At 35.7% G+C, this 15,028-nt stretch overlaps 3 protein-coding genes and 1 long non-coding RNA gene across 9 annotated transcripts; 3 read left to right on the plus strand and 1 right to left on the minus strand.

The window, feature by feature from the left end:
• Window positions 1-319: 319 nt before the first annotated feature.
• LOC145736379 (rhodanese domain-containing protein CG4456-like) lies at window positions 320-1,110 on the plus strand. Of its 4 annotated transcripts, none has more exons than XM_081990796.1 (4): window positions 320-513; window positions 574-731; window positions 786-948; window positions 991-1,110. In XM_081990796.1, the coding sequence occupies exons 1-4, from the start codon at window positions 335-337 to the stop codon at window positions 1,001-1,003; spliced, it is 513 nt and encodes a 170-aa protein (XP_081846922.1). In that variant the 5' UTR covers window positions 320-334; the 3' UTR covers window positions 1,004-1,110. The 4 variants fall into 4 exon arrangements, with proteins under 4 accessions (XP_081846922.1, XP_081846920.1, XP_081846921.1 ...); XM_081990794.1 differs by having other exon boundaries at window positions 999-1,110; XM_081990795.1 differs by having other exon boundaries at window positions 583-731; window positions 999-1,110.
• A 2,647-nt stretch (window positions 1,111-3,757) lies between these two features.
• LOC145736389 (uncharacterized) lies at window positions 3,758-7,956 on the minus strand. Of its 3 annotated transcripts, XR_014179914.1 has the most exons (5): window positions 7,832-7,956; window positions 7,356-7,523; window positions 4,284-4,453; window positions 4,082-4,221; window positions 3,758-3,994 (listed from the first exon to the last, which is right to left on the minus strand). It is a non-coding gene; the product is annotated as an uncharacterized LOC145736389 (long non-coding RNA). The 3 variants fall into 3 exon arrangements; XR_014179912.1 differs by having other exon boundaries at window positions 3,758-4,221; XR_014179913.1 differs by lacking the exons at window positions 7,356-7,523; window positions 7,832-7,956 and adding an exon at window positions 5,043-5,242 and having other exon boundaries at window positions 3,758-4,221.
• Mip (Myoinhibiting peptide precursor) lies at window positions 6,118-14,111 on the plus strand. Its single transcript, XM_081990798.1, has 5 exons — window positions 6,118-6,270; window positions 12,944-13,081; window positions 13,137-13,274; window positions 13,324-13,513; window positions 13,794-14,111. Exons 2-5 carry the CDS (start codon window positions 12,944-12,946, stop codon window positions 13,865-13,867), a joined length of 540 nt encoding a protein of 179 aa, XP_081846924.1. The 5' UTR covers window positions 6,118-6,270; the 3' UTR covers window positions 13,868-14,111.
• Window positions 14,112-14,209: 98 nt separating this feature from the next.
• On the plus strand, window positions 14,210-15,017 carry mtSSB (mitochondrial single stranded DNA-binding protein). The gene is made up of 3 exons (XM_081990801.1): window positions 14,210-14,333; window positions 14,384-14,498; window positions 14,556-15,017. The coding sequence occupies exons 1-3, from the start codon at window positions 14,319-14,321 to the stop codon at window positions 14,879-14,881; spliced, it is 456 nt and encodes a 151-aa protein (XP_081846927.1). The 5' UTR covers window positions 14,210-14,318; the 3' UTR covers window positions 14,882-15,017.
• Window positions 15,018-15,028: the final 11 nt, after the last annotated feature.

A 15,028-nucleotide genomic window follows, 5' to 3' on the forward strand; every position in this document is an offset into this window, starting at 1 on the left:
ATTGCTTTAAACAACTCGTTAAACACAATCTTGACGCACGAAATTTGTATTAAGCGCATTCACCATGTGTCAACATTTTTCTGTATTGGTAATAGAGTCCGGATTTCTAGGAATTTTGCTTTTATTGTAAATAATAACCAACCTTTGACATCTAATGTAAACGATTTACGCAAAAACACGTCATTTGACTGCTTCTTAATCCGGATTCTAGTAATAAAACCAAAGAAACCAATTTTCTGTATGGCAACTCGTTAAACACAAGACTGTATGTCTGGTTGCCTATTCCCTTACACATTTGAAATGTCCAAACCTTTGACTGGAAAGGAAATGATTTATGTTGGCCGTTTTTGACAATCAGCTGTTTATAATTTCATGTTGTGATAAGTTCAAAGTCTGCTGGAATATCGGGCAAAACAAACAAAATGTTCCGAAAATCTCTTCTTGGGGCACTAAACCTCTTAAAGCGACACACCGACCCACTCCAGCTAACGCAACTACCTCAGATCAGATTGGGTAAGGAATGACCTTTAGAAAGGAAAACAACCTTTAAGAAAAAAGTTATAAAGTTGGTAGGCTTTTCAGTAGTTCGGGCATCCCTGATAACCTGGAGAAAGTCCATTACGAGGATGTGAAGCAACTGTTTGGGAACAGAGACGCGGTGATCATTGACGTTCGAGAGCCGGAAGAACTGATTGAGCACGGCTCTATACCAAACGCAATTAACATTCCTTGTGGGTAAATTGGTTCATTCCAGTTTGGTTTTGCGGCATGTAAAGATGTTGCAGTGGGACGAGTCGAGACCGTTTTGAAAAACATGTCTGACACAGATTTTGCTACGTCATTTGGACGAGTTAAACCCACTAAAGAGACACTCATTGTATTTTCATGTATGAAGGGGGTTAGAAGTGAAACAGCACAAATTGCTGCTTTGGAATTGAATTATAAAAAGTATAGGTTTGGCTTAGTTTGTATTGTAAATAATAATTGTAGTTTTGTAGTGTGAAAAACTATGCAGGAGGATGGATTGACTGGGCGGAAAACTGCAAAAACTAAGCTCCTAATGTAGTATAATAATTTTTTTGTATTACAATAATAAACAGTTAGAAAATACTCATTTAATCCCTTTGAGTAGAACATCAAAATGGCGCCTTTGAAACTTTGAAGTTTGACGTGACAAAATGTTAAAAAGTCCTTATCAGCCATTGGCGGTAATTGTAGAAAGTGACGTTTTCACTAGAGGGCGCCGCTGTGCGAATTAAACCGGAAAAAACCCATTTTTTATAACTGTCCGTCCACTTAACTGCAACAACCCCAAGATTTATTGTCCCTTAAAGCTTCAATTTGGACCGAGCAACCTGCAGGGGGTTTCAAAGTCCCCGAAGCCCTAATAGGTTTACTATTTACTCAGGCAACGTACATACAAAAGTATCGTCTCGAATAAAAGAGAGGCCGTGTGTTTGCGTTGAGGATTTAAATCGTGAGGGAGAGGATAAAGTCGGGACAAAACTACTTTCCGGATAGTGGTTTTCCAGAATTGAAGCCGGATTAGTCTTGCTTACATATTTTATAGCAAGGCACAGTATTTACTGTCCCTTTTTGTCTTGTATAAATCACTTTTGAATGCCACTTTAATCGTTTATTACCTCTCTTGATTATCCAGAGTATACAGGGTAATATTGGATTTAGATATGTCAAGGTGGCCATTTTAACTAATTTTCCAATGGAGAACACGAATCTGGTGTTGCTGTCACTGCCGCCATTTTGTCACTGACCTTTGGCAGTGTAGAGGGTGGTCAAAGTAAAAATAGTATTTTTAATTACACCATTATTCTGAAGTTAAAAAAGGGTTTTATAAAACAATAATAATAACATAAAAAAGGCGATACAGGCCTACTTCGATCCGTCTCGAACGTCATGTCAAAACTATCAAAACCGCTTGCTGACAGTTGACGTAACAGCGCGGCGTTGCCGGCATGAATGACACGGTGCCAAATTTAAAAGACAATAATTAGTCAATCGTTCTTAAAAAGACAATTAGTATGATTTAAAAGCAATGAATTTTCAATTTACCATAATAATTAGGATTCAATAATAATTTTGTGTCCCCCATTACAAATTCCACAATAATGAGCAACCAAATTACAATATTACGAGTAATCCCTCTTGATTGATTAGTGATAAATTTAACCAGTTCAAATTAGCCCTAAAAATGACTTTTTAAACCAACTAAATAGTATTTCAATGCACAAAACAAATTGAAACGATATAAAAATCATTTTTATTAATATCCCTGATCCCCGCCAAGTGAAAAATGCCTGAAGGGCCGAAAATCAAACTTTTCACCCTCAAAGTGTGTACAAACGTATCATTTGAACAGTGTAAGTCTAATTTAGGGCCCTTGAGAACTGTAATCGATTAGTAACCGCTAACTGGATAGTTTTGTGCTTTTGATTTGTGGTTTCTTAGAATTAATTGCGCAATATCGTTGGTAATACCCTGGTCAAGTTTCTAAGAAGCAATGTACAGGGTGTGTAATGTGATTTTTTGCAAATCTGTGCTCAGGAACGTCAAAATGATATTAGAAGCTTTCAAACTAGTCGTTTGAGTCTTGAAATTATTACAAGAGGTTCTTAAACACTTTTTCCAGGTCAGAAACACCAAGCAAATTTTGATCCATCTTAAAATGTCACCACAAGTTTAAAAACACAAGTTTTCAGTTGGTTAGATTCGCAAAGGTGAGACAAAAATTGGTTTGAAGTTTGAAGCCCTCTGGCGGTCAAACCGGTTAACCTACCAACCAGTGTTGTCATATCTTTAGAAAGCCCATTTTATTAACTATCTATTGACGTACAAAAGTTTATATAGTGTGCACCAAATAAGCGAGTTATTTACGATTGAATGAAACACTGCACTAAAAAAAGTGGAAAATAAATTCATCAAATTTGACGCCCTCTAGCGACCAAACCGTCAAACCAATTAACCAAAGTAGTTGTATTTTTACAAAGCCCATTTTATTGACTATCCATCAACATATAAAAGTACATACCTTGTGGAACAAATAAGGTAGTTTTTTAGGTTTAAACGAAACAGTGCATGAAAATTGGATAGAAAACTTCTTTCGTCAACTTTGACGCCTTTTAGTGGCAAAACAATTCAACCGGTCAAGCAACGTAGTTGTATCGTTGGAAAGCCCATTTCATTAGCTATCCATAAACGTACAAAAGTCCATACATTATGTGTCAAATAAGAAAGTTATGAATATATAAAGTGTATGAAAACTTTTAAAAACGCCATCTAGAAAACACGTGGTTCATCAATGATGAAAAAGTCACGTGATTTTGACAGAAGAGAAAAACACAAGTCAAAATAGCCGAAGAAAAAATCACGTGACCTTGGAATAAAACCGTTAAAACACTTCAGAATGGCGGAAATGTCTAAAAAAACTGGTTCAAAGTCAAAAAACGCACAAAAAGTGCTCTAACCAAGTTTAACTAGGCGTTACACGGTTATTTGGAAAAATATCAAAAAAGTGTACGAAGAGAAAGTTGTAGGAAATTTCGTCCTCGACAAGATTGCATTAAAGCGTTTTGGCCCTAAAAGTCATCCTCAGCGAGATATTCTTTAAAAACTGTGACGTATATAATGCTAATCCATTTACGTGCAAAATACTCACTGATAGTAAAGCTTATTACCGTTAGAAGTGGATAATGATAAAATAACAACATCAAACAAAGAGAATTAGGCTTGTTGTATAGACTGATTGTTGAGTCATTTTTATTGTTTGTTTTCGACGTCAGACTAATTTAGTTTGAACTTGACTGTAGAAATTGCCACTATACTTTGACTTAAACCTTAATAATTTACAACTTGTTGGGTTATCCGAGAACTAGTCGCAGAGGGCTTAATTGACTTATTAGTATCAGCATCCCTTTAGTTGGGAATTCCTGCAGGATTTTGATTATAAATTGACAGGTATCGTCCGCGCAAATATTTACTATGGAGAGAGGGGAAAGAACGTGTCGTAAAAATATGCATCGGGCACTCACTGTAATTCCGATAAAAGTAGCTCAAACAAACTTACCCCAGTTATTCAGGTCTTGATTAAATTCGTCCGTCATAAACGTGCACTCGTGCCCAAAACCCCGACAATTAGAAGGATTTAGTTATCTGCCAGGCAAACATTTTAGCACATGTTTGTTATTAGTGAGCGATTGGAAAACACTGAAAAAATTACGACTCAGTTTGTTTCAGTCATTCTTGATTTGATTCTAGAACAAACCTACCGAATAGACCAGAGTGCCTAAGAGAAAGACCTGTAGAATGTGACAGGAACCCACCATTGTCAGCTTCTTCTGTCACATTCTATCAACACTTCTCTTGAGAGTTTCATTCCCTGCTTTCAAGAGTAGGCCCCCTGATGGCTGGTTGTTGTCACTGTTTTATCCTCAGGGCCCTAAAAATTGTAAAATCACATTTAGACACACCAACCAAACTAAAGGTCACATTCACACCATCATCAAATACTAAAACAGTTCTAAATCAAGTTGGGGCTGAATTTAGAGGCAAAATTGTAGTTTTTCCACAAACAAAAATAAATCCTACGGTCATACTTTATTCCATACAAAATTTGAATTGAAATTAATGCCAATGTGCAACACATAAAAGATCATTCCGATCTGATTTATGGACGTTAACCAGTTGCGATCTATAGTTCGGTTTTTGCCATCCAGTAATTAATAATGATTTGAATGCGTAAATCGACTTGAAAATTCCCAATCAAACCAATTTAAAATAAGAGACAGGAACGTAAATATGAAATTTTAATTTTCCGAGTTAATTGCTTTTCCTGTTGTGTCCGCACATAGAAATAATTATTGTAATAACAATAACTACGTTCAAAGCTTTTTTGTGTGGTGTATTAATTAGTTTTCTGCTTGATTTGACATTTAGTGCAAAAGTGAGGTTAGGACAAGTAGAAAAATCATTAAATTCGATTCATCAAGTTTTTAACAAACAGCCCCATTAACTGATAAACTACTTACGTTCAAAAGTGACTTTGGCCTTAAAGTTGCATGTAAACTCTTGTGCGCACACTGAACCGTGAAATACAACACTTTTTTATGGATTTTTGGGGTTTTTCCAGTAAAAAAACCGAATTTACTTCAAAACTCTTAGCAAACTGACATTCGGTCAAATAGTGAGGTTAAGTTCACTTTTCCACTCGATCAATGAACTAGCGCAACATAACTAGACGAGACATGCAGTATTTCCATTTTTTTGGTTATTATTTATATTAACTTTACTATGTTTAAACATTGACACGTGGTATAAATAGCATTTTATGTTTGATTGATAAGTTTGAACCTTAATATAGCGGCATTAACATTATCTTTCGGTCGTGTTATAATACAAATGGTTGTTCGCTTTGTCGCCCTATTTGCTCCGGATATCAATATTAATCAACATCGCGGTATTTGCTTTGATTAGTGCACGTTCGGTATTAATCTGTTTCGATGAAAGTTAATTAATCAGAAATGCGCCTGGATTATGATTGTGTTAAGATGAAAAAATTTGTATTAATTTTTATAATTAAATTATATAAAATGGGTATTTTTTATACAGGTGTGGTAAATCCAAAACCGACCATAGGAAAACCGTGTAACTGACAGAGAAACGTAGATAATTGCATGCGTGGGACAAAGACAGTAAACGAAAAAAATATCAAGTAGGCCATATTTTCAGTACGCTGTTGCCTAAATCCATCGACAAAATGTATTGGATTGGTATTGAAAATATGGCCTACTTGGTATTTTTTTCGTTTACTGTCTTTGTCCCACGCATTCAATTATCTACGTTTCCCTGTCAGTTACACGGTTTTCCTATGGTCGCTTTTAGATTTACCACACCTGTATAACAGTTTGTGTAGGTCATTAATTGTGAAATGACATTTGACAGCGGGTCACAGGATACTTGTGTGATTTCAACACCAAATACTAAATACAAAAAAAAAATGACAGGGACACTGGGGGGGGCGTTCAGAATGTGGGTGTCCGACCAATTCAAACTGCTCTGATAACATTAAAACTACACGAGAAAGAGAGGGAGGGGGAGAGCAAAACGTTATAAAAACCGGATCGGGAAAGCGCTTTACCATATTCCGCGCCATTTGCGTGCCGTAAACGGTGCACTGCAGTTCCAGTTTGTCTTGTGCCGTAAAGTTTCCGCGCGCTCTTGGTTTTTCCCGAGTTTCCAACAAATTTTTCAAGAAAGGTAACGTATATTTTAATTTATTTGATCCATTTTTGTTTTTTGAATATCCAGAATATACTTGAAATTTTTGGATAATTACTGTATAACTTAAAGATGATATTTCTGATAAAAACGCGTTTTGAGCAAATTGGCGCTTAACGGCTCCCGTTTTAATTGAAAATGGAGCCGGTTTCAGCCTCAATTACTAGAGGATTATTTAATTTCGTCTTTAAGCAACCAAAATGTTTAAATTAGAAAACTCGTCTTGTCCATTGCTTTGATTGTTCGTTTAATTAACAGTTTTGAAACTACTGGGTTACCAACAGATTGCATTATGGAGACTTGGATAATAAAGCTTTATTTGTCCAGAGCTGGACTTATCAGATGAAAACTTTAGTGCAAATAGGAATACATATTTTTCTGAAACTATGGGGGCAGATAAATAAAGTACACATTCAGTCAGTAATGTCAAATAATACAGAGTTGTTTGTCACTTTTGACCGATCACATACTGGTACCCGCTGTGCTGTGATGCAAATTCCATAATAAATTAAAATACGACATGTCCCATCCAGTTATATTGTGCTAGTTCATTGACTCGGGTTACTGACATCTAAAAATGATGACAGTGGACCTAACCTAATTTTTAGATCAAATGTCGTTCTGTTGACAGTTTTTTAATAAAATTTTTTAAAATCACCTGTATAGTCCATTTGGAGTGAGAAAATGACGGTTTTCTGCACATTTTTGGAATGTTCATTAAGTTACCTATCAAATAAGGCGAAAAACACTACAAAATATGGTACAGTCAGGGAGAAATGTCGTATCAAAGTTTGAACTGGCAGAAACACAGTTATTGTATTTTACCAGTAAGTTAGATATTTTCAAAGTGAGTGAATAAATTTATCTGGATGTGAAAGCACCAGCTCTAAACAACTTTGAAGAACAGTTAGTGATAACAGCCTGAATTTTGTTTGATTTTCAGTATATAAACACCGATTTCCTAAAGTATTCAAACTTGACTGAAATCGTTTGGAAATCAAATCAGTATCCAGATTAACAATTTTTTCCCGAATCCAGGCAAAATAATTTAAGTTCATCCTTACCGTCTGGAAATTGGATCGCCCGAGTAATTGCCGTCTTTAATAGTTTCCAGGTTTGTCAAATTCAATGGATACGGATTTGATTAAATTAGTTTTCCGGTTAGTTGCGGGGAATGCAGTTTTCTCGTAGGCCCTGACATTCGCTCTGCCCCGGATTACTTAAGTAGTAAACTGAAACACAAATTATGGGAAAACTCGGTTAAAACGAAAATGTCACTAACGTAATTAAGTTTCAGTAATAAAAAAAGTCAACTTATTGAGTATTTCTTGTAAAATTCAGTCACTTTTCCTCCGGACCAAAACTTGGGTAAAAGTGTGTTGGAAAAATCTGGTCCGATTAAAACTTTCACCCTCCCTAATCCCACTTACTGTATTAGTGAGTAGTTCTTAAAAGGGGGTAAAGATAACCACGATTGGTTACAAATTTTAGTCCGGGGACTCAATTTCAAAGCAAACATGCCAATTCATAAACTACTTACATTCTTATCGTGATTTAACTTCAGGTGCATGTAAACTGGTTATTTGCGAGCACCGAATCACTTTTTTTAGTAAATTTTGATGGTCTTTCGGTAAAAAACACTCACACTCACAGTTTGTTTGAAAACTTTTTTAGCAAAATGACATTTGGTCTCAAAGTGAGGTTAGGTTAACTTTCAACCGCATCAATGAACTAGCACCATATAACTAGATAGGACATGCCGTATTTTCATTAATAAGCTAATTGATGCAAATACTGCCATATTTGGGTAATAAAACGAATTTGTCTGGCTAATCTCTTGCATACAGCCCGTTTTTTTTTTGTAGAGGTTATAAAACCTGATATTTGCGCTGGCGTTTGTGTGGAATTAAATTTTTGGTCGTGCTTATTCGTATAATTATGAAAACCACCGATAAAATTGTCACCGGAAACCGATATTTTCGAGTTTTTGGGCGAATGCGGTCCCGAAAATGCGCGTGTTGTTGACAGTACGCGTTTTAATAACGTTTTCCATTTAATTTAGTTGAGTGTCCCATGGTTTATACTGGATTAACCTTCAAAAATCCAGGTTAGGTTTTGGGAAAATGTGTACAGGGTCAGACAAAACTTTTTGGACCTTCTGAGTTGTACTGCCCAAGAATATCTCTCTTGTCTGCAATAAACTGACAATTAAATTATTAGAGGGATGAGGGTGGGGAATTGTGAAATATTTATGCAAAAAAACTTGAAATTCGTCGTGCCTGGCCCTTCTAATCGTGGCACGTTCCAGCTAAGCTCAAACCCTCGTTTCTTAACCCAACATTATCCTGTAATTTATCGTGAAATTAAATTTGTTTTTCTCTCAATATTCCCTTCTGCAGCAGATGTTCAAGTTTCAAGCACACACTGAATAATTTACTCGTAAAGTTTGTTACCTTCGTAATCACTTCAAAAATTTGACAGTTAACTATAACCTACTGGCCCTAAAATGTTTTATTGCGAGCCCTTATCGTCTTTCCCGAGTTTTGTGGGCCCTTTTTTCGATAAGAGACGTAACGTGGTGCCACTCTTTCACTAAATCCAGACAAAAATATACAAATCACCTTGAATGCAGGATTTTGGGGCCCGAAAACAAAGCCCCTTTGTTTAATAGACGAAAACTGGTTCGATAAGGGCTCAGTTCAAACAAAGTTGACAAATTTAGCTAAACAAATGGTTTTAGTGTAGTTGAGAGTAATCAATGGACTCCCTGACTTGTTTAACGTGGTTTTGCCATTAGTAGAGCAATTATAAGGTTAGAATACGAGTCCTGGAGTGGATATAATACCAACCTAAGCTAAGAAAATAAAAAAATACTTTCTTAATAAATCGATAGTTTGAAAACCCTCTAGAATCAGTTTGGGTAGTGAGGAATTTAGCCAATTTGGCTTATAACGAGGTGATTAATGTCCTTAACTTGTAAAGACAAAAACATGGTTGATACGCCAATAACTTACAGGGTGACCAAAATTCTTTTAATTGGGTCTATGATGGCCGAAATAATAACGACAGTAATGACAATAATGACAGTAATGACATTTCTCTGTCAGTCCGCAATTGACATGACATTTACAAAGCAGTGTTGCCATACCTCATAAGCAAACGAGTACAAATTGAATGTTGTGTAAGTCGACAAATCCTTTTAACACTAGATTAGTGAATGGATTTAATTTCAGCACGATTCAATTAGAAATTTTCGTTTTGGGATGAAAACAATGTCTGATTTGCATGTGGAGTGCCTTTAATACTCGTTTAACGAATAGAAACCCTTTTATTTTTGAATTTTGTTGAGACTTTTAATCGCATCCACACTTGTTAAGTTCGATTTTTTTGCGAACCAATTTAAATGCAAATTTACCCGTCAATTGGTCGTATTCGCTCCGATATCTGTCAGTTCAAAGTGTGAAAGGCTTAATCAAAATTTCTGTTTAATTAAAAATTAAAAAAACTAACCTAACTTGTGCTTCAACTAGAAAATTGTATGCTCTATCAGATTCCCTAAACTGTCCATTTAAAAAACATTATTTTTAAGGTTATGTCCGAAACAGTACCAATTAGAGCAAAACGAACCTTAAATTCGATTCCTGCAAGTCAAACTTAGTAGAAAATGTCAGTTTGACAGGTTGAAATACAATATGGTGGCGGTTAACACAGTAGGCCAGGAAAAATTTTAAATTGTGAGAAATCAAAAAATCTTGAATAACTCGCTTATTTAAAACATTCTGGATAAACACATTCTATGATCGTGGGTAGGTAATGAATGGGGCTGTCACGTGACGTTGACAGGACCTGGCTAAGTTGCACCGTTTGACCGCTAGGGGTGCGTCAAAATTAACTTTTTCGAACAATTTCGTCAATATCTCTAAAACGGTTTGAATCAGTTTTTGACCATTAAATGACAAACTGCATCAAATAAATTATTCAACTTTAGGAACTGTCAAAAAACACAGTCAAATTATTTATTGAAGCAATTTTGATTCAGTAACTCCAAAGTGTACTGAACCTTCCAAAACAGTCACTAAACAACTGAAAACTTTCCATAGAATGCCTGAAGGGTCTACAAGTGCCCTGAACCTTCTAAGAATGTTAAATTTGCCAGGCCGGGACGCCATTTTGTCTGTCATTTCTTGAAACTACGTGAAATTTTCTTTAAAGTGAGGTGCAAGTCAAAATTTTGACAGAAAATACAAAATGGCGGTCTGGAAAACCATTTTGTCTGTCATTTCTTGAAACTACGTGAAATTTCCTTTAAAATGAGGTGCAAGTCAAAATTTTGACAGAAAATTCAAAATGGCGGCCTGGAACCGTCAAAAATACAACTTTTTTATTTGTCAAGTTACAGTTGACGTCTCGGTGTCATTTTATGTTAAAATTTCCCGTAAAAGACGCTGGTGCAGTCGGTTTTTTGATATCTCAAAAACTAACAGAGTTAGACCTAAAATTTAACATTTTAACCATTTCTTTGTCAGGAACTCGGTCAGATTAAGATATACATGAAATCAAAATATTTACAATACAATATGTGATATTATGGTAAACAAAATTTGACGCTCTCTAGCGGCCAAACGGTGTCATCAATCAACTCATGTGGGGATATTTTTGGAAAGCTTGAAATCTGCTCTATCTTTTGTTCTCTATGACATTTTGACGTAACTTGTCAAGTAAGGGAGTAATTTAGGGTCAAAGCAACGTGTGTCAAAAAATATGCTATTTTTACAAAAAGTGCAATTTTTGGTTGGGTTAGTTCAGGATTATGTTCAGTTAATACTCCATCTCCATCCTCTCATTAGACTTAACTTTGGTTATATGCAACTATAATTAATATGAATCTTGTGTACTACTCAAAGTAGGGTAGATGAATTTTTAATTCAACAATAATTACAGTAAAAATCCATAACTTATTGATCTACACCTGTAAAATTAAATTATTAGCTTCAAAGGTCAACTTAGCGTGGTATTTCAGTGGTTTAATTTCCAGAAAATCACCCTTTAAACCTAAAAAACTGATACCGATTCCTATAAAAGTTAAAATCCAACAGAACAGCTGTCGTAAAGTTGGAAGTTTCAGGTTTTAATTAAGACTTTCCTTATGGTTCTTCTCTAGAAGCGTGAAAGTTGAATTTATCGACTCCACTTCCATTTTAACAGGCCCGTTAAATACCCAGGCTGATTTTGCAGCCACAATTGCCAAAACTGGCAAATTGGATGTTTAAAGTAAGTTAACCGACATTAAATTGACAAATAGGGCTAAAAATCCGGAATGGGGAAAGTCCCCTATAGAGCTATAAAAGCTGTTTAAATCTGTATATCCATGTACATTTTCATTTGTCCCTGTCAAATGATACAAAAAAAAAGCTTTTCGCTGGATAAACGAAAATGATAAGTTAAAAATCACCAAAATCTCTGCTGGAGTGCTGGTGGTTGGGTATTTTTGCTGAATTACAAATTTAGCAAATGAAAAGCCCAAAAAGACTCTATTCACTAGTTTTGAACCAATCAAAGTAATTACAAACAACATTATTGGCACCGAACCCATTTAATCAGACTGGTGTATAATAATATAACAATCAGCACGTTTCTACTCGCTAGTAATCATCATCAGAGTCGCCAAATTTACGAGCCAGAAAACACACAATAAGCTACAACACCGCGAGACAGATTGGGATGAAATTCTTATTGGCATTTGGATCGAAAATCTATTCGAGTCTATGTGGATTTTTATGACATTTTTACGATTTTGTTCCTGTGTGTTTACGTTCCAGGATGCAGAATGATTGACTACGTGGATTTTCCCAATTTTCTGGTTTATAAACAAAAATAACACAGAGATGATGAGGGATATATGTCAAATTGCTTGTCAAACATTGATTACCCTAAAAATTTGGATTTTTAACAAGTTTGCAAACACTGACAGTTCTGTGACAGTTGTGACATATTTTACAGGGATCACGTGACAGACAACTCCGTTCTGAACTGTCAGTTACGTCACAACTGTTCCAACTCGGTCCATAAACCTATAAAGCACTCCACGCATAATGGTAACTAATTTATGTAACTTGACGTACAGTTTCAAGAAGTTTTGACATTTTCTAATGAATCTGACAGTTGTCACGTGATCTTAAACTCCGTTTAAGTTTAATAACTATGTCAAAAATGTCAGAATCCTGTACAGAGTGGTACAAATACCAGTTTTCTCATATTATGATGATGAAGTTAGTTAAGACGTCTGGACTGAATTTTGACAGTTGTCACGTGCCACAAAGCTCGCTACTAAACTGTCCCAACTGTTTAGCCAATAAACCTATAAAACACTCCATGCATAATGGTAACTATTTTACATACATTTGACGTTTTTTTTTGCACACTTATTTCAAAAAAAGTGCAAATTTGTTTAAACTACCAGTCTAATATCATCAAAATAATCAATCAATTTCAGCCCTTAGTTTACTTAGGATCATTTGCAAATCCATTATTTAGACTGGATATAGGTGCATCGATACACCCTCATTAACAGAGGGGGTGGTTTAATAAACCACCCGATATCTGCAGCGCATAATAATACAAGGGATGGTCAAATATTGCGTTTTTGTTACAGATGGTAAAACCAAATTGGAACTTGTCACTTAAAGACCTTGTCCTGTACATGACAGTGGCTGTGGCCTTGTCTTTAGGGATTTTTGTGTCAGTCCAAGCTGACGACACTCTTCAAAAGTCCCTAGACGATAATTCACAAGTAAGAACAAGTTTTTGCGGTGTAAACAGAGCGCTTATGTCAAACGCTTTTCCAGATTGACTTGGATGATTACAACAGGCACGGTTTTGAAAAAAAGGAATGGAGTAGTTTACATCCGGCTTGGGGTAAACGGGATTCTGAAGAGGATGTGGACACTCAAGGAATGGACAAAAGGGCGTGGCAGCAACTTCAGGTGACTATACACCCAACAAAAATTAGAAATTGTTTAATTTGGAAATTAGGCCGGTTGGGGTAAACGTTTCTCACCATCTGAGAATGATCTAATGTGGAGGCAAATGGCGGCTGCCCTGGATGAAGGTGTAGACAACAACCAGGAGGATCAGTTTGATTCGCACGAAATGGACAAAAGGACCTGGAGAAGCTTCAATCAGGGCTGGGGCAAAAGGAGCACCAAATGGGATAAATTTCGAGGTTTGTAACTATGTAACATAAAGAAACTTTTTAATTACCCATATATCGGTAATATAACTTACACTTTACTAAACTTTAAAACTTAAACATACCGCCGACTCATTAATCATCATTGCCAATTTCTATTAAACTACCCAGCAAAGTGTAAAATCGCAAAGATGAACGTAAAGGCAACAAAGAAAGTTTAATTAAAATCGCTATGAAAATCGAACAGAATTTCTTCTACCTGAATTGTTTTAAGATTTTCTTTATTTTAATTAGTTTTAACGGTATTTTTTAGGTTCTTGGGGCAAACGACAGCCCGCCTGGAACAATCTGAAAGGATTGTGGGGCAAACGCAGCATGACCGACTAAACCCTTAATTTTTAACCCTAAAATGGAACCAAATGGAATTTTTAACTTTCTCAAATTTATTGTATAAATTGTGTTATAACAAGTTAAAACATTTGTAATTATACCAAACTAATTTCTCCCTTAAATATTATATTACATAAAAATAGTCTCTACTATATCATAATGTAATTGTTAAGAGCCAAAGTGGTTATATCAATAATTAAATAAATCTACGTGTAAGAGCATCTTATGGTCATATATTATGTATTGGCGTTTTTGTATGACCTATAAAACTCCTGAAGTTTGACTCCCATCCAGTTGTAAGTACAACGAAGTTCAATGAATTTCTTACTCAATGTCAACTGTCAAATTTTAAAATAGTAAGGTTAAAGAAGCCCAAACCACCCCTGTGGATTTTTAATCTACAATAAAGTGTTTTCTAATTGTTTTAATACTTTTAAGGTCACTCATAATGTTATCCAGACAGGTAAAACTAGTAATATTCAACCGACAAACTTGTTTACACCCTTGTTTTAGTTCCTCATCAACTTGAAACCCAAAAACTTGCCGGGCATCAACAAACTGCTACAACCCTTGAGGTTTACCGGGACTGCGCCCGCCACCCAACAGGAACCGACCGAAATAGAGAAATGTAACCGAATTAAACAAGGCGAAGCCTCTAAATTGACTAACCTAAACGCATTTTCAGCGATAAACCAGGTGACGTTGCTGGGTCGTGTGGGGGCTGATCCTCAAAAAAAAGGCTCCGAGGAGCACCCTGCAGTCGTTTTCTCGTTAGCCACGCACTCAAACTACCGCTACGAAACGGGGGAGTTTATGCAACGTACCGAATGGCATCGAATTGTATGTTTCAAGCCTGGACTTAGGGAGACAATTTTGAAGTATTTGAAAAAAGGTCAAAGAGTGCACGTTAGTGGTAGAATTATGTACGGGGAAATTAAAGCGGAGGAGGGTGCTGCTAGGACTACCACAGCGATAGCTGCTGATGATGTTATATTTTTCAAAACATCCTAAATTTTAGGTTAAGGCAACCTTTAAGAAAATAATGAGGCTGATGAATCTTTTAAGCTACATAAGTTTTTTTGTTTAGTTTCTAGATGTCTGTATATTGGCTGCTAAGTCTAAATATATCTCTAACTTTTCCAAGAAATTCAGATAGTT

This window comes from Ips typographus, linkage group LG12 (genome assembly GCF_016097725.1).
Source record: "Ips typographus isolate SLU linkage group LG12, UJ_Ityp_2.0, whole genome shotgun sequence".
NCBI lineage: Eukaryota > Metazoa > Arthropoda > Insecta > Coleoptera > Curculionidae > Ips > Ips typographus.

Excerpts from the sequence above, each read along its gene's own strand:
- LOC145736379 (XM_081990794.1), top strand. The coding sequence starts at position 335 with ATGTTGGCCGTTTTTGACAATCAGCTGTTTATAATTTCATGTTGTGAT. Across the intron at positions 732-785 it reads AAACGCAATTAACATTCCTT|TGGGACGAGTCGAGACCGTT; the intron begins GTGGGTAAATTG and ends AAGATGTTGCAG. Across the intron at positions 949-998 it reads TTGGAATTGAATTATAAAAA|TGTGAAAAACTATGCAGGAG; the intron begins GTATAGGTTTGG and ends GTAGTTTTGTAG.
- Mip (XM_081990798.1), top strand. The coding sequence starts at position 12,944 with ATGGTAAAACCAAATTGGAACTTGTCACTTAAAGACCTTGTCCTGTAC. Across the intron at positions 13,082-13,136 it reads CCCTAGACGATAATTCACAA|ATTGACTTGGATGATTACAA; the intron begins GTAAGAACAAGT and ends ACGCTTTTCCAG. Across the intron at positions 13,275-13,323 it reads GGGCGTGGCAGCAACTTCAG|GCCGGTTGGGGTAAACGTTT; the intron begins GTGACTATACAC and ends TTTGGAAATTAG.
- mtSSB (XM_081990801.1), top strand. Across the intron at positions 14,499-14,555 it reads ACCGACCGAAATAGAGAAAT|CGATAAACCAGGTGACGTTG; the intron begins GTAACCGAATTA and ends ACGCATTTTCAG.